Below are 24,963 nucleotides of genomic sequence, written 5' to 3'. Positions count from 1 at the left end.
TGTTGTAGGACCGATTGGAGACTTTCTCATGAAATAATCATTTGCTGCTACTTCATTGTTTTATCTTTGAATTCTTTTTTTGTTGTAGGACCGATTGGAGATCCACACGAGTCTGTACTCAATGAAGTGGTTCTTTCAATGTTTCTTGGATAGAGTCCCGTTCCCTCTCACACTAAGACTGTGGGATATATTCATGCTGGAAGGAGATAAAATACTCATATCAATGGCGTATACCCTTATGAAACTACACAGAAGTGAGTATGGATGGAGGGTGGGTGGATGGATGGAATGGATGCGGTGGTGAAATGGATGGATGGGTTGGTGGATGGGTGGATGAGTGGATGGGTGGGTGGATGGATGGGTGGATGGATGGGTGGGTGGGTGGGTGGATGGAAGGAGGAATGAAGGTATGGATAGATGGATGGTTGAGTGGATGAATGAAAGGGTTGATAGATGGATGGATGGGTGGATGGATGGAAAGGTGGATGAGTGGATGGATGGAGGGAAGGAGGAATGAAGGTATGGATAGATGGATGGTTGAGTGGATGAATGAAAGGATGGATAGATGGATGGAGGGTTGAGTGGATGAATGGAAGGATGAACGGACGGACAAACAAATTCCTAGCCAAGCCTGCTTTAACCTCGGGCAGCCGTCCGGGCCATGAAAAGTTAGCTAATGACATTACCATAAGGCAATATCCAGTGGCATTTACATAGCATCTGTTAGTCATAAATCTGGTACTACTCTGGGTGATATATATCCAAATTGTGTCAAAATCCCCATGAAAAGCAATGACATTGTGCTTTAAGTTTTTCCCTTTTTTTGTTACCCAGGAGTGATGATCAAGAAGGACATGGAGATGGTCGTAAGGTACCTACAGGAGCAGTTGGTCCTTGACTTTGGTTACAGGGACGATGAGGTCATAGATGCCTTACAGGAGGGGATATCAGGTAAGAAAGAGCTCTGGAGTTCCTTGCCTTCAAGGAACTCAAGTGGTTAGGAGAGCAGTTTGTCATTGAATTTGGTTATAGGGACAATGAGGTCATACATGTAGATGCCCTGCTGTAGGGGGATATCAGGTAATAAATACAGAAAACAATATATACATGTACATGAAATAAAGAGCTATCAAGTTCTTCTTTGCCTTACTCAAGGCATGGACCCTACCAGGGGATGTCAGGTAAGCTTGCCTTTCGTCAGAAAGACAAAGTTGTCGATGTCCTGAAAGAGATATCAGGTATAAGGATGTCTCCAGAAAGAGAGCCATTGAGTTCTTGATCTAGGGGAGGCCTTTGGTCGGAGAGACGAAATTGTTAATGTCCTGAAAGGGATATGAGGCAAGGAAGTCTTCATGTAAAGAGCCTTTGAGGTCTTCATAGCCTTGTCGTCCAGGAGGTACAGTAAGCTTGCCTTTGGTCAGAGTGACAAAGGTTTTAGTGTCCTACTGAAATGGATATCAGTTAAAAGGATGTCTCCAGGGAAAGAGCCTTTGAGCACTCCTGTACCTTGTTCTCTGGGAGATAAAACATGTCTTTGGTTGGAGGGATGATAAGGACATTAATGTCGGGCGATATCGGGAGAGAATGTCTTTAGGTTAAAAGATATTTAGTTCTTCTATACTTTAATTTAAGATGAGTTCAGCTTTAGCATGCTGTTGGTTGGAGGCAGGATGAAGTCATTGATGGCTTCCAGGGGACGACATCAGGGCCCCATCTTACAGAGAGTTGCAATTGATCCGATCATCCACAGCTATGGAAATCATCAACGCCAACTTCTAAAATGCATGTTTGTTTAGATTGTATTCTAGATATAATGCATGCTCATACATGTACATTCATCATTTTCTTGACCATTTGGTGTGTTTCCTCTTTGATTACAAAGAACATTGTGCCAATTTCCTGTAGGAAAAATTACGACGTTGATGGCTTTCCATGTAGTTGAGGACTTGAGGTTGAAAAAATCAATCACAACCCCATGTAAGACCAGGAGGCCGTTTCATAAAGAGCGACTTTAAGAACGACTGGTGATCCTTTATTGTGGAAAATGATATACACCAAAATGTTCATTGGCGATAGTTTAGTGCGTAAGAAAGGTTCACCAGTCGTTCTTAAAGTTGCTCTTAACTTACGAACAATGTTATGAAACGGCCCCCGGGCCCAGGTAAGAATGAATACACGTTTTTCTCCATTCTTTCTGTACTCCATGAACTACCCAAGCCACGATAATTTGAGAGCTATACAAGTTTCATGAGACAATTTTTACAGGAATGTCCCACATATACATGTAAGGGATGGGACATACATATTATGTGGAACTGTCCCTGAGCAGGTTCGTATGGCAAAGGCTTCTGCAGTTTAGAAACATTCTCATCGATTTCACTTTAATCTCTTCTGCATTCGTGTTTGTCTCTCATTCCAGAACTGAAACGCTCAAAGCTACTGGTGCCCCCGCCCGCTAAGCAAAATGAGAACCCCATCCTCCCCTTCGGACTGTCACGGCAACCGTCGATAGGCCAAGCCACGGGGCTACGAACGCCCATGCCAGTCAGCAATGGCACCAGTAAACAGGTAACACAACGCTAACCAGCATGCTGTGCATGTCATAGTGTAGCTTCCCAATCCTAGTAGATCCCCCTCAACCTTCCCTTGCGAGGATTGAGATATGAACATTGCATGAATTCCTGTGCTTAATGTGGTGGACGTTTTGGTGGTTTGTGGAGTATTCAGCTTGTTTTGTTGTGAAAAGCTCATACGCATGCATGTGGACTTGATGGATAGCTTGTGTACAAAGCTCTGTTATAGAATATACAATGTATTTCATCATATAGACAGTAGCTGCAATGATGTAGTGAGAAGTGTAGGTACAGTGAAGCGGTAGTGACCAGAGGGCCCGTAACACAAAGCTTAGCAATGATTGTAGAACATTTTTCTACGATTGATTGCATTGACTACAATGTACAATCAATCATGAAAATCAAGCGTAGGATCAATCGCTAACCTTGTGTTACGGGACCCAAGGGAGTGTTTCATGAATGAAATAGTAAGTGATTTTCATGGACAAATTTGCTCTGAGCCAATCAGATGCAAGGATTTTGGTAGCTTGTATCAATATTCAGTGAAAATAATTTCATGAAAATGCTCCCCAAACATTTGCTGAGTGGACAATTGCTCCTTTCTCAAATTTCTCTGAGGGGTTGAGGTTACTCAAGTGATTTGACAATAGCCTTTTGTTTGAGAATAATGGAAGGATTAAGTGATTAGTGATCAAGGTTTAATGAGCAGTTTTTCCAAAGGAGCAACTGCCGTTGGGTCAAATGTCCAAATGAAGATCAGTCATTGATATCTTGCAATCATACATGTAATTCTTCATTTTTATCTCGCATATACTTATATTCTTAATGCAGCTTAGTTGGAAGTCACATGACTTTAATACATGTAGAACAGGGGAGGTTTTCATAAAGCATCGTGTCTGTGATTTTCACTCTAAAATTTTGCTCTGAGCTAATCAGATGCAAGGATTTCACTAGCTTACATGTACAACAAAGAGTTATGAAAAGCATTATTTGTTTCATGAAACGCTCCCCAGAATTCACTTTACAATAATGTAGATGTAATCATATTGCAAAGGACTATAAATTGCTTCATTGGCTCAGTTTCAACTGTAGATGGCGCTATATAGATATTCAGGCGTTCTTCAACATCGCATTAAAGAATGGTGCTATCATGGAGATTCCTGGCTCCAAAGGGAGTAATAATGGAAGTTTTTGCGGTAAACTCCATGTATGTAGTCCTGACAAGGACAGTTTGTTATCATTCTTGGCTGATTGATAGCTCTTAAAAGAACTGTTACCGACGTTTCGACCAGCGTGTTCTGGTCGTCATTCTGAGAACATGCGGTGGAAACGTGGATAACAGTTCTTTTAAGAGCTCTCAACAACCAAAACAGATAACAAACAATCCTTTTCAGGACTACATACATACATGTAGGCTATGGACTCTATGGAGAGTCAATTGTGGCACAAATCTCTATTATGATATGTTCATTTTATTAACTCTTATGGCACTCAAATAATTTATAATTGTCTCAGAATGAGAACTGACATATTTTCTTCAATATGAAAGCAAAATCAAACAAAATAGTAAATATGAAAAATATACAATATAAGCAGAATATTTTAGATTTAGGCTCCCATAATATTAACACAGAGTTTATAGACCATGGTCTGAGTTAAACCCAACTTCAGAATACGGGCCATGGTGTTTACCGCAAAAACTTCCATTATTCTCTCCACCAAAAGGAGTTGTTGTAATGATGGAGAGAAGAGCATGGCAAATAGGCTAAAATCCTGAATTAGAACAGTACAGTGTAACATTAAAAACAAGTTTGTTTGTTGTATCGTTTTCTAGTATACACATATTGATACAATTCAGGAAAACTTGAAATAGGTCATACATGTACATGTTATTACTCTTAGTTTATATACCGGTATTGCATATTTTATTTTTCATGCGGAAAATTGCTATGTACCATTACATGTATCAAGACTTATGAATGCATGTGGCAAATTGAAGCAATTAAGAACTGCATTTCACTTAATTGTATTTCTTTAAACAGCAAATACTTCCTCCCAGAAATACAACAATTAACAAAATATACATGTACACATGTATAGACAGATATTTAGGTATACCCTATCCATTTTAGAGCTCTAATTTCCATTGTATGACATCATTTTGTTTCAGGTTATATAGGTATTCATGGATTTATTTACATTTTACCCGCAAAGCACAATCAGTTATAATGATATATATTGTGTAAATTTACCTGAAATCACTTTTGGATGTTGCACTTGAAATATATATATATATATATATATATATAATTCACTTGTTTAATCATGTCTTGTACACTATAAATATGACTAGACAGTAATTATTTGATTATTCGCATATTTTCCCATCTATACGGAGATGCTGTTTTTATCACATATACTAGGTCATGTTATTTTATAAGCTGATCATGTACATTTGTGGATTATTTACATTTATTTGATTGTGACTTACTTGTATTTACTAAACTATTAAGGGAGCTCATTATTGAGTAAGGTTTTGTACATGTATATTTTGTATATATACTTCAGAGGATTATGTTCGTGTATAGGATTATATTTGATACATACATACATGTATATATATATATATTGCCAAATAATTTCTTTGTATATTATTCAGGAAAGAAGTTTTTCTGGGTTTCTTTAACATAAAGGTTATTGATTTTCACGATGGATTGCACCTGATGCAATCAGTTGTTAAAAGTGTTTTACGATGATTACTAAGCTTAATGTTAAACAGGCCTGTGGTTATCAAAAGAATGGAATAATTTTTAATGAATTGATTAATGTGTTTTATCTTTAAACCATAGGTTCTATTTTATTTTTGTTATACAGTGCGTCTCACAAAAAAGGAAACCCATCTTCAAAGATAAATTTCACAATTATTAAACATGTTTTTACTATGAATTTGTTACTTATGGTAAGAGTGATATCTCATCTATAATTTGAGACCAACAGTTAAGCAAATCATTCATGCAGAACAGATTACAAACAATAAATATTGAGTCCTATAAAAACAATTTGCGCTGAAACTCACATGTGAATCTGAATCCACTCTTATCTCAGGGATCAGTGAGAGAAACTTAACAAAGCATACAAATGAAATGCTAATGAGCCAATCATCGAATAAGCACAGTTGTCGTATCACGAACCGATCTATTCAAATTTTTCTGCGCAACCTGATTTTGACATTAAAATTTCAAACTCGTCTTGCTCATTAATGCATGAAGGTTTGGTCACATATCAAAATGTAGAGAAATGATCGAATTGTATGATGATGTAAATGAAATATCATGACTTTTGCCTTTCAAGAAAAAATGTGGGAATTTGGGTTTCCTTTTTTCTGGGACGCACTGTATTTTTAAATGTGTGTGGTATGTAGGTGGTGGGACTCATGGATTCTAACAGGCCTAAGTTGTGATTAAAAAAAAAATTTAATCGGTGCCTGCTGGTAATTTTTCAGTGACCGTCAAAATACGTAAGAAATTAAAGTCCAACCAAAGACTTTGAAAATTACCCCAAATACTCCAAAATAGGCAATATCCACAAAGGCACATGTCTCAGAATGCATGATCACAAGAAAATAATTGAGAATTGGAAGAGTCCTCGAGAACTGAAGTAGAGAGAATACACGTTGCTCCTTACACACAATTTTTTTTTTAAATTTCCATTCGCAAAGGTGGAGGTAAAGAGGATTGGGGAGGGGAGATTGAATTAAGGGGTCATTGTCCAAACATGTAGAGGTCAGGAATATGACACCAAAAAGTCAGTTGGGATCTTGTACTGTACCATCAATTAGACAAATGGGTTTCTCTGTTAGAAGATGCAATCTAGGTTTCCAGTAAATTATCAGTAAGGGGTCTTTGCCTGTGCACCAAGAGTATTGTGATTTTGTAATTGTTCGGGGGATAAAATGAGGAATTCGAAACAAGAGAATGCTGGAATTGAGGCAATACCAGTTTCTTGCTTTTGAATAGTTGCATCGTAGCATACCCTTTCATTGCTGCATGTACATGTATTTCATACCCCCAACTTTGAGCAAAGCTATCCTGAAATATGACCTGATAAATGATGTAGGTACATATGCATGGTTACACTTCGTAATTCTGAAGGTTCTTAATTCCGAAGGTTCTTTATTCCGAAGGTTCGTAATTCCGAAACACGTAAATTGCCTATACCTCGATGTTCGTTAATCCGAAAACGTAAAAGGGTTTGTTAATCTGAACCTTTGTGGCGTTATTCCAAAGGTTCGATAATTCGAAAAGAAATAAGGTTCGTTGTTCCGAATGTTTGTTAATCCGTAAACGAAAAAAGGTTCGTTGTTCCGAAGGTTCGTTAGTCCGAAAACGAAATAAGGTTCGTTAATCATTTCGTTTTCGGACTAACGAACCTTCGGAATTACGAACCTCATTTCGTTTTCGGACTCACGAACCTTCGGAATTACGAACCTCATTTCGTTTTCGGACTTACGAACCGTCGGAATTACGAACCTTCGGAAATACGAACCTTTGGAATAACGAACCTTCGGAATATCCGAACCTTCGGAATAACGAAGCTTCGGAATTACGAATGTATGCGCATATGCATGTAGTTTTCACTACTTAAAAATACATGTAGATTAGATTCTTCTTCCATGTACTTATGATAGAAACATAAAATAGTCGCTAGAGGGTATTCATTTGTCTCGCAATCTACTATGGTCAACAAGGAAATTCGTGATCACTCTCGCAAAAAGTGTTCACTAGCTTTCTAGGAAATTCGTGATCACTCTCGCAAAAAGTGTTCACTAGCTTACAAGTTCACGAGCTTTCGAGTGCCGCTGCAACTCTTTATCAAGTGACGAAAATTATCTGATACGGTAGTCAATACGGTAGTCAATTTAGTAGATTGCGAGACAAATGAATACCCTCTAGCGATTATTTCATGACGTAATAATGAACCTATTTAGTAACATAAAATAGGTTTAAGAAAAATCAGTACTTGCGAACAATTTTTTTTTTTCGTTGTTGCCTTGCTACATCTTATACATATACATGATTATTGAATACCCATCCCCATATTAAATGCAAAGTTACAACAAAATAAAATAGGCAATCATGTAGATTGGTGCTTGTTTTTTTGGCTAAATATTGTCCATTGTCTGTTATATAATTGATGTTTTGAGGGTTTGCCTGACATATCTCCTCTGATGGCTGCCTACCGTACTTAAAATGTGGAAATTGTTCCATGGCAATTTACACTGTGACAGACTTGAAGCATGAGCTCCTCTAATCCTTGACATTTATTCAGTGAAAAAGAGTAACCTTTTCAGGGAAATGCTTTTGTTAGATTTAGATTTGTTGGATCAGTGTAACATGGGATTGTACAAATATCCAATATGTATCAGTGCAATGGCATGAGACTTTGATTGAGGTAAAACAATAATCAATCTTTTAAATGAGGCAAGTTTGAGTTTAATAGAATGCCTTTCTTTGACAGAATGAAAAATTTTGCACAATCACACAAAGTTGAACAGTCATTGGTATTTTACACAGGGGTGTGAGAGTTCAGATTTTTATCTTATTTCAGATTTTTTTTGTTTTGATTTTCAGCTTAATTTCAGCTTATTTTTTGGCCTTCCTCTGTACAAAAAGTATGGGAGCTCTTTCTATTTCAGACTTTTTCAACACTCTTCAGCTTTTTTCAGATCTTTTTATTTTTGACCACTCACACCCCTGTTTACACCACCATTGAAGTGAATTATAGCAGATTGTTCTCCAATAATTTGTTCATTAGAATTACATGCCACAGTGACAAGAAGAAAAAAGGGAAATATTCTTGAGAGCTCTAGTGGTTTAATTCTTGTTTCTTTCATGAGCCCCACATTGCTAAAAATTTCTGCTTCTGTGTATCTCTGTTGCTGCATGTTAAGAGAAACCTGAAACATGAATGCAAATAAATATGAATTCACTGAATAAAGAAATAACCATAGGCTAAATTATTTCTGATACATTATTTGTTGTGATAGCAATATGATCGGTACCATTTGCTCAGAGTATGGTCAAGTCAAGAAACATTCCCGGCAGAGCAATTATTGGAGATTTTGTCTTTTGGGCATATCTTGATGGTCTACCGGGCTGGAGTATGTTTTGTGGATATGTCAACATACTTGTCAGTAGTCATGAGCTTATGTGAAATAACTATTTTTTTCTCAGCTTGCTTTATTTTGAAAGAATGAAATGTTTTTATGTCATTTTTTTTGCAAAAGCTTTATTAAAGATCCTGATGAGTGAAGACTTTCTAGATTTCAATGATTTCAAATAAATGAAGATTGACTGTGAATAGTGACCAGTTGAATTTTAGATTTAGATTCAATCTTTAAATCTCAAAAGATTTGAATCGAAATCTCTTAGAGTTATATTTAAATCAACATGTTTTAAATCTGATATTCAGTTGATCACTATTATCACAGCTGATTTGGATTGATTTAAATCCTTGGAATATAGAGAGTTGCATTGGTATGATTTTGGACAACAATTTTAATATAATAACTCTAATTATGACACATAATCTTGGTTTTCGCATGTCTGTTTTTGTTGTATTGTTTTGGCTGCTTGCATTTTTAAAAAGAAATACTAGTAATTGATAGATTTGTTTTAATATCTAATGGAGCGTTGCCGAAAAAAGTTGCAATCCACTGCAAATTTCTTCTGCAAATTTTTGATTGAAGATCAAATTCAACTATAGCAAATCAATTTGAATTTCTAGTTTAAAAAAGCAGGCCTGCAAATTGAGTGCAAAGGTGCAGTTGATTTGTAAGACTTATGATTGATTAGGTGTCCATAATTTTTTCCTCAGGAAGCTTCTATATAAAAAGTTACTGCTGATAAAGATTTCTAATGATAGAGCGCACATTCCTAGGAACAATTAATAGTGCAGTGCATGAACAAGAAGGTGCAATTAGTACAGTGCAAAATTGATTGTGCCTAATGACATAATCAAAGAGAGAGACGAAAAGAGAGAGAGGAAGAGAGAGGAAGGGACCCTGTAGACTATTCACTGCAAAAACACTGGTGTTAATTTAACACCAGCCTGGTATCTATTCAGTCCACATCAGAGAGGTGTTAAAACAACACTGATTTGGCATAAGGCTATAAACACCAATTTGGCATTTAATAAGCATTACCAATTAGTGTTAAACCAATATCGGTTTGATTCTTAACTGGTGTTGTTTCAACGCTTCTCTGGTGTGGACCGATATAGATACTGGTGTTTTTGCAGTGTTGTTCGAGGGGAGGGGATAATCTCTCTTGTATCGTCTCAACCTTATCATATTTCTTACATGTACATCCGACTTTTCACACTTCAAATTGTATTTAGTGGGGTAATGTGATGTTGTAACAGACGTGAATGGTATAACACACCTACACCACATTCCTAATAAGGGCGCATTCAATCTGCTGCACCCTATCAATTGATAGCCAAATGATTGCTCTCTCCTCCAAAACTTGTTCTAGAATCTTTGAGAGAGGATAAGGGAGATTGTTTTTCTTGAATGCTCAGACAAAACTTATGAGAAATCTATAAAGGATTAGGACTTTCCCCTCCCCTCTGGTAACAGTCTGAACACGGGAGAGAGATAGAGAAAGAGAGAGAGAGAGAAAATGAGTCTGTGTTAAACTGACCCAAAAAGGAAAAAAAGTCTAATAAAAAGAATTCCCTTTGCAAAGAAAGTCTGAGCAAGTTTGTTTCTCTCTAGAGATAGTGATGCTTTAGTCTTAAGTAATTTACATGTTGCTGTTGAGGAAAAAGCTAACAAAATTTTGCATGAAAATGCTGTTTGTCTGCTTGTATCTTTGTCTTGTTTTTTTTTAATGTCTGTTTGTCCTCTAGTCCCAATCTCCCTCCGTTCCTCAACCCCACACGTCCGAAAAAGACAAACGAAATCAGGTGAGCATGTTGCCAGGTGTCGTAATTTCTAATATGGAAATTAATCTAAAATAAGCTTGTATAGTATATGTGTATGTTTCTGAGTTTGATCTTTGCACTCGCTGCTTATTTTCTGTTTGGCAAGCCTCTGATCTTGCTTCTTTATTTGCATGAAAAGCTTGGAATATATCATAATGACATTAAAATTATAAGTTTCAAATCTTGATCTCATAATTGAGATAGAAATGTATCATGAGGCGGAGATGGTATGTAAGAAATAACTAAGATTTCAGTTGAATAAATATTCTTTCCAAACTTTTCTATAAATGTTTAAACATACTTTTACTCATGCTAATTGTGTTAAATATGGTTTATGAAGATTCTGTTAATATTAATATACACATGTACTTGCTCTGTACTTTCAACACATTGGTTTCAATCCAATTTGCTCTTTCAGTTGTGTTCTTTATTGATAATTTTGAAATATTCTTTTGTTTTAGTTTCCTTTCCCCCCCTCTCTCTCTCTTCCTCCCTTTCTCTCTAGCACCGCTGTGTAAATAGTTATGATTGGTTTGATTGTGGGTTGCCTAAAATGTTACGTTAAAAACAGCAAATGTTATTCTCACCATTTGAGCTCTGACAACCAGCCTAGCTTTATAGTAGAACTTTTTAAATTATTTGACCATACAAAATGAGAAATGATGTTAGTTTTCTTTATCAAAATCTTTACTCAGAAATAAAAGTATGTGCAAGAATAGAGGCACACCCAAGACTTTTTCATTTTAATACCGGATAGAGGTCTTGAAGTTTAAGGTTTTATACTGAGGAACAAATGTATTGATCTTCTTTTTTTAGGCCTTTAAAAAAATTATGTTACCCTCATGATAATAATAATAATTTGCTTTTATACAGTGCGTCCCAGAAAAAAACGAAACCGAGATTTAGCGATGATTTATCATAACTTAATCACAAATAGAATAGACAAATGACCTACCATTTTAAAGCTTAGAATCTCCTCTTTCATCTGAAATTACTTAGATTATTTCTCATTCACGCATGAGTGAGCAAAAACAATTTGAAGAGGGGATACCAAAAAGTCATTTGGCGGGCTGTATCTGGGTTTAAAAAAAAAACCACATTTCTAAAAAGTTCAATATCTGCTCTTTGATTTGATACCTCAATTACAGAAAATGGTCAAGAACTAGGAAAGTTCTGGTTATTTGAAATAAGGCTTGAATTTCAATAATTTCATAAAATGAAGAGGTTTTACAGGCTAGCGTTCAAACTCACTTGACACTCCGTTTTGTTGACGATCAGCCATGCATGAAGTCTTTTGTTAACCATGCGATAGCTTCTGTGGGAAACCGGTGAAAACACGTTTATTTAATGAAATTATGGAAATACTAGCATTGTTTCGAGGGAACGTAACTTTTTTACTTCTTGACCATTTTTTGTGATTAAGGTATCAAATTAAAGAGCAGATATTGAACTTTTTAGGCATGTGATTTTCTTTTTAAAATTCAGATACCCCCCGCCAAATGAGTTTTTGGTATCCTTTCTTCAAATTGTTTTTGCTCAATCATGCGTGAATGAGGAATAATCTAAGTAATATCAGATAAAAGAGGAGATTCTAAGCTTTACATTGGTAGGTCATTTGTCTATTGTATTTGTGATTAAATTATGATAAATCATTGCTAAATCTCGGTTTCTTTTTTTCTGGGACGCACTGTACAGCGCTTTATCAATCTATGACTGCTCAAAGCACTTCACAATTTATCAATGATTTCACAAACAAAGTTGCTCCCAACTAATCAGTTGCAAGGATTTCAGCAACTACATGTAGTAGCAGTTTGCACTGAAAATCTATGTCGAAATTCCTTCATGGAATACAATATGCTGTTCAGGGTCCTGTTTCATAAAGATTGGTTATGACAACAAATTTATTATCAGCCAATCAGATTGAATGATTTCAGTAGCTTTTAACTGTCATTGCTAATTTGTTATTATAATAAGTTTTATGAAACAGGCCATGATTGCTCTATGTGATTGCATGAAGTGGTTATTAATCTGTGTTGAAACCGTCTACTATCATTACATGTATATGTCTGATTTCAGTACTTGTGTGTTGTGTTTTTGATGTGCTAAATATCTAACCTTCTTGTTTTGGTAGACTAAACCTATTCCTCCTGCTAAACCCAAGAACGTCACTTTCAAAGAGGTGAGAGGTCGCAACTAAACCGTTCGCACGCACGAAACAGGAATGATCTAACCCACATTATCCCCACCCCTTGCCTCCTCACAAAGTTCTGTAATTCAGGCTTGAGCAGTCGTACATGTTACACTCTTCTAATAAGGTTATGCTAGGAGTCCACAGGGCTGGCGCCAGATGGTTCCAGTTCGCGCCAATGCAAAGCAGTTATGGTGCCTAGTGTCGTCAGTAAGGTGCCTAGCGGCGTGCAGTTGCTCAAACTGCCTCCCAAACATTTTGAAATTTTGGTCGCTGTTACGCGCCACCACGTGCCAGTTGGGAAGCAATTTGAGCCACTGCACGCCACAGCCGCTTTGCATTGGCGCAAACTGGAACCAACTGGCGCCAACTGGTGCCAGCCCAGTGCATGACTCCTAGCAACAGATTGACATTTTGAAAAGATTATTCATTCTCCGTGTGGGGTGACGCTATATTCTTGTGATCATTATATGATCATTGAATATATCAGCAAAATCTTGAAAACTGTCTGGAGATTATTCAATTGACTTGATGTGCCATAAAGAGAGAATAAATACTCAAGCTTGAATTTCTGAATTTATAATGAGGGGTCCAGCATGCTTAGCAGTGTCATCCTACTAAAACAAAACAGTGAAAAAACATCAAGTTTCATTACACACACGTAACACCACCTCGCCTAGACTGATACTATGCACTCCATATCATACACATGCATACGTGTTATTGCATACGTGTAGTACATACTATGATGAAAAAATCAAGGTCATTCATTTCATAGCTTTCATTTTTAGAAGAAATACGGGGAAATGATAACTAAAAGAATTTCTAAGAACCAAAGCCAGTATTTTTGTAAAAACTCTGGATCTTTTGCCAAGATTCTTGTGTGGGTGAAAAATTTGTAGAATGATATAATCGGTATTTAAATATTTGATTTTTAATTAATCATTATGCCCGGAAAATCGTAGGCAATATGCTGTCACATCATGAATGCAAAGTGAATATTTATATGCCATTCATATCACAAATACATTCATTCATTTGCCTTTTAAGCCCAGCACACACTATGCGACGCTACTGCACCAAGATCCGATAGCAACAGAATCACCGAGTGTGCGCCAGCCTACAACGTGCTGCAGCTGTGACCCGCTTTGTTGCAGTAGGAATGCAAACCAAATCTCAGACATCTGACGTGTCAAAGGCGCCATGAGATGCAGTGCGCTGTAGAGCTGTTGCAATGTGTGCGCTGGCCTGCATTGCAATTGCACTGATTTGCCACGGCTCCACTATAACCCTTTTTTTCTACTTGTCAAACCTTTTCATGTCTGACCAGTAGATAGATACCCAGTTTTTCCATTTTTTACTGGTCCGAACCTAAAATTAACTGGTCCTCCAAAATAAAGAAAAACACAAAAAAGGCTTTGAGTTTATTTTGCTGGCTTTTATTGCTTTTATTCCCCCCCAAAAAAAAATAAAAAACAAACACACACAACATTATCCTTGAGAGCCATGTCTCAATTTTGGAGAGCCAATTTCTTAAAGATGCCAGAGCCATTTTCATAATTTACAAAAGAGGAGAAAGTTTGATATATTTTTTACTGGTCATGTCGGACCAGTAAATCTGGCTATTTGTGAAAAGTCACTGGCCTGACAGCAATTTTTTCTGGTCTGGGACCATCGGACCTTTGCCATTGTCGCGCGCTGGATTTGCGATTGGCAACTTTGTTCCAGTCTAGTCCTAGTGTAATTGCATCGCATTGTGTGTGCTGGGATTTAAGGATGTATTGGACTGAAAATAGCACAAGTCATTCAAATACATCCATATTGTTCAATGTATTCCACCCTTTCATTCAAAACAAATTTTGATCTATTTTTATAAAGTAGAATAAAAAAGCCTCACAAAAGAAGTCTAATATTGCATGTTTGACATTTGTATTATACCACTGCTAGAAATAAAATATGTATGCCCCCTGGCTCCTGCACTCATTTAGATTTGCATAATACATGTATACATGTAGATGATAACATAATTCTAAATCAGTTCTGTATGGTTAGCATGCAAGAAATATGAAAAGGAAAGTGATGCTTTTGTACTGATTTAGTACAGCCTGATAGGAAAAAAGACTTTTGTAATTGTATCAGTTTTGGAGAGCTTGCCTATAATGTACAATGGTGTAGAATATTAATACTTTATTAGCGTGATAAGCTTGAATGCATCATACAGTTAACTTGCATGGATTTTATATCTGCATCTTGACAATTTTGAAATGCTGCATCATGTACAAGTATGCGTTATAGTAAGTCATTCGGCGTGTTTCTACAGAGAATCGTTGAACGGTTTTACCCGCGTAGGTATCCAGAATTTTGAAAAACTTCCCTATAGAAACAGACTTGATGCGGTTTATTGATAAATACGGTTTCTCATAACCACCTCTGGGAGGTGGTTATTGCCGTGTTAATCTGTTTATATGCGACGCAGAATGCGAGTTAATCGGATTATTCGCTCTCTAGAAACAGGTTGTTTAAGGACGATACGGTTGTTCGATTCCGGTAAAGATAAATCGTTTTTTTAATGATTCTCTGTAGAAACACGCCGATAGCTTTGATGTACTGGATGAAAAAAATATGGGGAGCTTTCTCAGCGCCCCCCTAAAAATATATATATAGAGGGAAATTATCACAAAACTCTCTGCTGTACATGTATATTTTGAATAACACTCTCATTCCTTCATCTTTCTTTTCATTGCAATTCCACCCTGTTGATCACACCCATTGCTTATTTACAGGAACTTGACCCTGTTTCACAAATGGATGTGCTTAAATGCAATATTAAAAAATCAATCACAACTTCATTACCAACCAATCAGAAGCATGCATTCTGCTTCAATTTTATTTGTTTTGGTTGAAGACAGTGTGGGGGCCCATACGCTGGTAATTTTTTTAAACCCTTTAAAATTTGTGACATGGGGATGACCTTGTATCATTAAACACAATTTCAGTCAAAGATAGTTTTTGTGAAACTTGCCCCTGATGTAATAATATCCCTGAATCAATACATTAGTACCAAGTATTCCTTGTTCATTTTCTGAAGAGATCAAAAAGATATAGAAAAATTGATATTATAACAAGCAAGGTTTGACGGTTCCATTACCGGTATTTTGTGTGAGTATCCACAGGCATTTTCACTCAGCAACGTACAGAGTATTCAAGGCCAGGGTATTTGTCAAATGACAAGGAGCAACTCAAAGATGTTTTTTGAAATCTGGTGAACAGTAACAGCAGTTTTTTTCCTAGTTTCAGAGCTGATGTAAACTTGGAAATGTATCGTTAATACCCGAATCACATTTGCTCTTCGGCGGCCGTACGGCGAGTCGAAAACGGCTGTTTCAGCATTTGTTGTATTAGCTACATATTGGTGGTTTGAATATAAATGAATAAAGCAGCTGTTTTGACTCGCTGGACGACCACCATAGAGCAAATGTGACTGAGGTATTATCCATAATCAAGGACTAGAATGCTGTTTTGATTCATCAATTTTTGACAAAGAATTTGTTGTTCTTTGTCATGATGGACATTTGACAACATATTTACTTTGTTCTGAAATTCTTTGGGTATGACTGAGCGAGAATTCCTGATTGAAATCCTGGGTTTTTTGTGATGCAGAAAACTGAAAATTTCACGGAGATCGAGCAAACTGAAATCACAAAATATCACAGCAAAAAAGGAATATTTCCTTTTCCTCGTTTTACTTTCAGCTTCATTTCCACAGCATCAAGAGCAGAGGGTCGTTCTCTTTCATTTCATCAGGAACACCCATTTTAAGCACTTTGTCCTTTATATATTGTTCATTTTCCTTTTAGGTCTGAGCAATTAGTGCAATGTCACCACTGCACGTCAATAGTGCTCTTTACCAGTTCACAGTTCACTTCAAAATGTCACATCATATTTGTGTTGTATTACAAGTTCTTCCATTTTCTTGTCAAATGATGTTGTATATTTCCAATTCATGCATATGATCCAAGTTTATGGAATTATTCAATACATCTCTCTTAGAAAACAGTAAGAATCAATCACAATGTTGTGAATTATTCTCATGTTTTTCTTAAGATTGGATCCAGTCTGTACGATAGGAAAAATGGAATTAAAGTGGAGTTGACTTTATATGTTGTTACTGATTGGTGTGTGGTGATATGTCACTTTCTGAAAAGAGATATCTTCATTGTTTTGTGATTATTTCTGCAAGGTGGATGTGTTGCGTCATGGGAATGTCACTTTCTAAGAATTCTTATTTTTTTTTTCTTCATTTTATCAGGTTACCCAGTCAACATCATCATCTTCCCAACCACCGACTCCTACTAGTACCATTGTTTCAGCTTCAAACGGCACATCTCAGAATACCTCCCCGGACAAACGCAAACCAGAAGAGAGTTACTACAGCAGTGTGACTTCCTTTGAAAGCCAATACTCGGCTCGTTCTTCGGGCACGCAAGCCATTAAGAACAGCGGCGGATCCCCCGCAAGGTCGGAACCCGGCAGCAGTCGCAATAACGATTTGACACCGACGGGTCGCGAGTTTGTCGAAGGGTTCCCCTACCAGGACATGTCCGGTGTGGACGTTACGTACAGGAGGCAGAACTCTAATAATGAGAAGGGCACCCTGAGATCGGGGAAGGCATCTCCACTTAATGAGCGCCCTCAGAGTTTGCCCCCGTCTAGCCCCGCCCATACTGACCTCAGTGAGCGAAGGCTGTCCCTCTACGATAATGTGGACGTTTATTACAATGCGCATTATGAGCAGAGCATGGAGGAGTCTTTGGAAGCCGTTGGAACGCCAACGGCTCACGCGAAGGACGGGATGTTCTATGTGACCGGAGTGACGAACGATCCCCGAGTGACGGGGATGTCGCAAGGGTTGGATCAAGCGGCAAGCACTGAAATTGGCAATACTTCCTCAAACTTCAAGACCTACCCAGAGCCTGGACAGGCTCCAGGAACCTCTTCGCAGCTGAGCTCTCCTCCGCCCCCAACCAAACCCACCAGCCTGGGTAACCTGCAGTCCTTCGAAGTACAGAAGACATCCATCCAATATCAGAAGAGGACGTCGTGGGAAGGGTCACAGTCGCAACCGAGCTTTAGCCCCAGCCGTAGTCCCGGAGCAGCAGCAGCATCCGCTTCAGCTCGACCTGCAGGTGTCTCCCCTGTGCGGACATCACCAACACGCAAGCCAGCCAGTCCCATCAATGGCGTTCAATACTTTCATTCACAGGTCACCTATATCTGAAAACCTCTCCGGTTCGGGTCAAATGTCAAAGCTCAAAGGTCATCAAAGGTCAAACTGGAGGATGGGAGAGGATGGAATGTAAAAGAGGACCAACTAGTGTGTAACATCCAGAATAATATGTAGGAACAATATTAAATTAGATATAGTCAGAGCATTGCTTGTTAAAAGTAGTGTAATCCATGAGGGTCAATGGTCATAAGTCACCTCCATATACAAAATGCAAATATCTGCAGCAATAGGTGACATCTTGTGCCTCTTTTAAAAGGTGTTAAACATTTCTAAGTGGTTTGAAGAAATACATTGTAAGAATATACCTCAAGGTACAGTACAAGCTCTTTATCTGCAAGAAATCAGTAAGTTTGAATTTTGCAGATGGAAATCAAAATATGTTTTGAAAATTTGGTAGTTTAAATGATCAACGGCTGACATATCAATAATGAGCGCTAAACTTTTCATATTTATATGAAAAAGTGATCATCTTGTTCAAAATACATAAAACATGGAAATAAAACAAAATCATGAATTCTCTCAAAATTACATAGATCAATATATTGATTTATTGATTGGTGAATTATTGCCAAATTAATTTTCTGTTTAAAAGAAAAACTATTGTAATTGAACCAAGCAGTTTGGTTAATTCACATACATGCCCTAATGGAGATTAAAACAGAAACCTCTGATAATTGTACAAACACAATATTCCAAAAACATGCTTTAACACAAACTTACCACTCATATTAACAAGGAATAGTATAAATGATTATACAAAAAGTTGTTGGCTTGGCATGTATACCCAATAAATCTTTAGTGCGTAGCCACACTTGATTTTTCTTCCTTAATTCTATTAACTATTATCACTTTTTTCCCCGAACATATCGTTTGCATTTAACTTTTATATTAATGGATGCTACAATAATGCATCTTTTATCAGTTACCCATCATTAGGTTACCAATAAAATAGTGTTTGTCTTTATCAATACTATCATTCAATACTGGAGAGTTCATATTTTATGATATTTAAGAGCTGTTTCTTGCATATTAACTCTATTCTTTTGCAACTACTTATTACTTGGTGTTACCATATTTGCACCACTCCATATACATGTATAACCAAAGAAAGAGAGTGGTGTTTTAATTTCTGACCAAATTTAGCCCTCAGAAAGGTACCCATAGGAAAGAGAAGGGCTGTTTACCGGTCTATGTCAAATTACGTAGACCCACACACTCATTTTCATGTGTGTCTCTTTTTTTGTACCATGTACATGTTTGGAGTATCCTTATTTCAAGTGCAAAACTATCAGTGTACATATTGTATATTTATTAGATAGAGGAGAACATTTCTACCCTATTTCTGAATTTTTTATAAGAACCATTTGATATAGGACTCTACATGTATGTTTGTGCCATAGGTGTATATCAATGTTTTTAATACATTGGTTTTATAATATTTTCATGGCAAATATTGATTGTTGTCAATTTTCATTTTATGTACAGCGATATGTAGGAAAATCTTCAATTTCCCTTTCCTGTTTCCTTACCTATTCCCATACATGTCATTTGATGTGGGTTGTTTGGGTATTAATGTATACATTCTGTCGAAATCAAATGTTCATGTATTAATTAGTTGCCTGTTATCCAATGGTTGAACAGTTCTGAATTTCATATCAAGTTTTTAACATGTTTCAAAGCGGCAGCATCAATTTGCTACAATTTTTTTTTATAATTCTTTTTCTTTTTACTTTTATGAGGGTTGAACTAAATTGGATTGATTCAAATATGATACGATATAAGCGCATGGCTTTCAACGCTTATTATTGCATTTATCTTATTATCCCAGCTTTTAAATTGGAATACATTTTTAATTTCTTCTTTTTCCCATCTGGTAGTGCACATTTTAGTCATTAGAGCTATAAAGTAATTTGAATATTGCATAAGTGTGGCAATAAATTATCTAGTGCTTTGTGGCTTTCTTTTTAGGGAAGTAAGATGGATTTTACTTTTACCAGTATCCATGTAGGGTTCTACACAATCATTTTGCACTTACAGGTTTTAGTATTTTATTGTATATGAAATATAATTTTATATCATTAGATTTATTTTGATATAAGTAACAAATTTGTTTTAATTGGAACTTCTGAGAAGGTTGTGTACATGTGTAAATGTAAATTGTAATTTAGGATTGCAATAATATTTGTTTTGTATTTGATCAGAGTGGCGTGATTATAGAACAAAAAGGCGGTAAGTCATATTTTCTTAAATTTGATGTGGAGTGTGTTCTCTCTGGAGGAAGAGCCTGAAAACAGTGTAAGTGTTAAAAAGATGTATGTGTCCTGAGGATGTGAATGTTATCTCTGTAATAAGAAAACATCAACAAACATATTAAGATAGGAACAGCAGTGGACTGTGAGCTTGAGGCTAACAACCTGTTTAGGACACCTTCAAGCAAAGGGATCTGAGATGGTGATTTTGCTTTCAACAGCAATTATTGTTGGAATAACTAGCTTTAATTTGTTGTTGTTGATTGGTTTTTAACGGCGCTCTCATTAAAAAAAGAATATATGCGCCAATCAAAATTATGTTATCATATAAAAAATGTTTTTATTTTATTATTTTCAGCAGGTAAGGCCTTATATTTTAAGATTTGAGGAGTATAAGGTGTAACAAGCTTTGTTACACTGAAAACACACTGTAAATGATAATGCCTCTTTGCTTAAAGGTAAAATCTTTAAGATTTTTAGCAGAGCTGAAATACAGGTGGTGGTATTCCTTGCACGGCTGAAATCGTTGATGGGGATGTCCGTTGGGAACTCATATATGCCCTACACATTAATATCTTTCAAGGACAAGATGAATGGTGAATGATGAAACACAATGGAGGAAACAGGTTATACGAGTACGAACTGAACTTTTATGGAACAAGTTTTTGGTTACAAATGAATATTGAATTTATCTTTCTCATCGATATTGATGGAGGAAATGAATCGTAGTATTCCGAAGAAGTGGGGGCCGACTCTTTTTTTCAGTCTTGGCGTAGCCCTGGCATTATTTTTAAGAGTTTTACTCATTGCTGTTATAGTATTACCTATGGTGGCGTCGTCCATTTAAAGTGTGAACATAATGCCATCTCTGAAAGATATCTGTCAACATTCTGACAGGAAAATGAAAACTCTAGCTGTAAAGTTGTCAATCACACTAATTGACTCAAATAAAGCCTAGCGCACACTATGCGATTCAATTTGCTGATCCGACTGCAAAACAAGTTGCCAATTGCATCTCGGTGCAATCGAATCGCAGACCAGCACACACATTACTACAGATCTGCAATGCGCTGCATCTCTATAGCGCCTCCTCTTTTATGCGTATGTTGTCTGCACTGCAGTACATGTAGCTCAGCAAATTGGCCGTGAGGTCATGGTTTAGGACAAATCTGATTCGCTCAAAATCACGAAGAATCACAGGACGCAGTCAGATGTCTAAGATTTGGTGTGCGTTTCTTTTGCAACAAATCGGATCGCAATGGAAGTGCGTTGCAGGTTGGCGCACACTCTGCTATTCTGTTGCGATAGGATCTTAGTGTAATCTTGTGGCATGGTGTGTGCTGGGCTTGAGCTATAAGTCTAATCATCCCCATCAGTGCTATGAGTTATATTTACCATGGTTAAGTTGTAATAGTGGAGTAATTTCAAGCTTTTGAAGCAAATGCAGTAGTAAATAATTTGGAAGTGGATTGTTGACATTTAAAAAAAAAATGCATTTTTCTCTTTATTTTATTGATGTTGGAATGTTCAAGTTTATTTTTTATTTGATATATTTTCCATGCAGATTTAGAATAATTATGTATCATTGTGAAGAAAGTGTAACATCAGTGAAATGTTGTGTTTCATGTGTTTTGTATTTGTATTTGTACATTTGTGTATGATTTACTTTAATTATATATGTTGTATTCAAATTTTTATTAGTTGAATGTAATTATATGAGTCGAGCATAAAGTGAGGAGAATATTATGGAATATACCTGAGCATTTTCTGTTGCTTCATGAATAGGTTAGTTGTTATATGTTTGAAACAATATTTGACCTGAATTTATACAGTAAAGCATTTGTTTTCAGCAGTTATTTACATGTTGATCTATATAGTGTACATGTACCTCTTTATATTTTTTATGTTTTCAGTTTTAATTTCTTACTGTGGGGATTTAAATTCATGATTAATCTTGGTCATTATTTTCTTAAATTCACAAGTGACATCATATTTCTTCTGGACGGGCTAGATGTGTAGGCTCCTGTGTTCCTTATCTATTTTAGGACAAATATATCTCTTTTTCAAAAGTTTAATGAGACAAATTTCATGGTAGTTTATTTTCAAATATCTTTTCTTCCTTTTGATATCTCGTTTCTGTCCAGCATGTACTGTTTATCTTTTACTATGTACGTTATTTTCTAATCGGTCTCCCTGACTTGTTTTTCTTCTGTATACCCATCTATCTATCTATCTATCTATCTCTCTCTCTCTATCTATCTATCTTTCTTACTATCCATCTAGCCACCCATCTATCTTTTCTATATCCATCCATCTATCTATTTTGTCTCTTCTTTAATCATTGAAATACTAATCTATCTTTTAGTCAATTTTTCAGTCTCTACGTTTGTCCTGATCATGTTCATCCTACATTTCTTGTTAACCATCTAAAACTCATATACATGTACATCTCCATCATCAACCCACCCAATCCTATATATCATCTGCTAATTTAGTCAAAATCTTGTGAGAAATAACTCTAATTTTCCAAGTTTGCTGTTCCTCTCTATATATCTCTGATTGCCTGCAAAGCCATATTTTGCCATGAATGAAATTAAAGTAATGTTGAAACAATTATTATTGATATTTTCAGGACAACTCTAGCAATACAGCTTCTGAGTGTTTTTATGAATTATGCTTCTATTGCTTTTGTCTTTTACCTGATTTATAAATGCATATTTATCTCTTTTTTTTCCAGCCACTTGTATGCTTTCATTGTAATTATGTACCTATGTCTGTGGAGAAAAAGTAGAAAATATGTTACTTTATTTACATAGGAATATTTGATTTTGAGTCATGTAAATGTTTGGATTGGAATTAATTCTCAAATTGAGAACGCATAATTTTTATTTTTTATTTTTGTTGCTGTTATTTGCTTCTATGATTTGCATGTAAATATGGCTGCGGAGTCGCTATGTGAATTAAAGATGTTTTTATTTTCGAGAATCTGTGAGGTATTCTGCGTGCAGGATGACAATAATTATCTTTGGTATACCGGTTTGGAGTGGTGTTTTACTGCTAGAATGAAAGCCACTTGGAGGTGTATAAACCCCTTTTATCATGAAATAATGTACATTATTATACACTGTGAATGTCTTTGCATTATGATACTGATGATGATGATTATTGTTATTATTCTTATTATGTTTGAAGATTTAGAGTAATATATGTGGGATAGATAAAGATTTCAACTGTCTACATGTTTTTGTTGTTGTTGTTGGTTTATTAATGTTAAAACAGAGATACTGTAGTGGTGATGATCATTTGTAGATGTTGACAATTACCATAGTATGCTGGTAATAGTGATGATTATGATGATGAAGATGATGATGAAGATGATGATGGTGATGATGATGATGATGATGATGAAGAGGATGGTGGTGATGATGATGTTGTTGATGACGAAGATGATGATGAAGAAGAAGATTATGATGATGTTGATGAAGATGATGGTGATGAGGATGATTATAATCGTGATGATAGTGTTTGCGAAGGTGTTGATGATAATGATGATAGTGATGATGATAATGACAATGGCCATAATGATGAGGATGGTGGTGATGATGACAAAGATGACAATTACGATGATGAGGATGATCATAATGATAATGATCATGATGACGAGGATGGTGATGATGAAGAGGAGCATCATGATGGCCATGGTTATGATGATGGTTATTATAATAATAAAATACTAGCTGGATTTATATAGTGCTTTTTGCCTGAGGATACAAAGCGCTTGCTATTATTACCCCGGCTTTAGCTCGAGCTACCATCACCGGCGCTCGGTGCATGCAAGGAATCAGTTCTGCCGGGTACCCATTCACCTAACCTGGATCGAGTGCAGCACAGTATGGATAAATTTCTTATTGAAGGAAAACACGCCATGGCTAGGATTTGAACATATGACCCTCTGAAAGGCGATAGTAAGAACCACTAGACCACGACACGCCCACATGAGAAGATGAAGGAGGAAGGTGGTGGAAATGATGAAAAGCAAAAGAATATTAGAGAGGAATATCATCAAATATAGACGTGATATTGGTGGTGATACTTGTAATGATGGAGATGATGGTGGCGGTAGGGATGGTGATTATAGTGATATGTGATATTGCTTACAGGGGATTCACATGCTCTCGAAGAGAGCCAGAGAGCGTACTATTTAGTGACATTTGACCTGCCATAGGTTTTGTACCCCAGTCAAAATGGCTTCAGCGAGAAATTTGAAGGTAAATTTTGGAGTCTAAAATACACCCGATACTCGACCGTGGCTTTCATGTTCCGGAGAAGTGCGATGTACATAAAATATATGTTATCCTGACGAGAAATGTACTTTAATAACTTATATTCTTCTGGCGTCCAAAACTTTTCCCATCTGAAATTATCCCCAAATTGACCAATCCCCTGCACTTGCATCATGAAAGTTTTCTTTTATCTTTTTTTACGCGCCCTCTCTCACATCGTCTCTGTCTCCACCCCTCTCTACCTCTGCACCTTTATCTTTCTCTCACTGCTTCTCCCACTCTCTCTTTATTTCTTACTTTATATCTCCCCCCTCTTTCTCCTCTCTTTTCTTCTCCTTTCCTACCCCTTCTCCCTTTCCTCCCGTGTTTCATCGCCTCTTCTCTTCCAACTCTCTGC

The 24,963-nt window shown here is 36.5% G+C and overlaps 1 protein-coding gene across 1 annotated transcript; it reads left to right on the top strand.

Moving 5' to 3' along the window:
- The first annotated feature begins 93 nt into the window (after positions 1-93).
- LOC135157680 (USP6 N-terminal-like protein) lies at positions 94-23,507 on the top strand. The gene is made up of 5 exons (XM_064114092.1): positions 94-254; positions 835-951; positions 2,420-2,568; positions 10,485-10,541; positions 17,057-23,507. The coding sequence occupies exons 1-5, from the start codon at positions 122-124 to the stop codon at positions 18,023-18,025; spliced, it is 1,425 nt and encodes a 474-aa protein (XP_063970162.1). The 5' UTR covers positions 94-121; the 3' UTR covers positions 18,026-23,507.
- Positions 23,508-24,963: the final 1,456 nt, after the last annotated feature.

This window comes from Lytechinus pictus, chromosome 19 (assembly GCF_037042905.1).
Source record: "Lytechinus pictus isolate F3 Inbred chromosome 19, Lp3.0, whole genome shotgun sequence".
Lineage (NCBI taxonomy): Eukaryota > Metazoa > Echinodermata > Echinoidea > Temnopleuroida > Toxopneustidae > Lytechinus > Lytechinus pictus.
The sequence above is the reverse complement of the archived record's forward strand: the minus strand, read 5'-3'. Positions and strand labels throughout refer to the sequence as shown.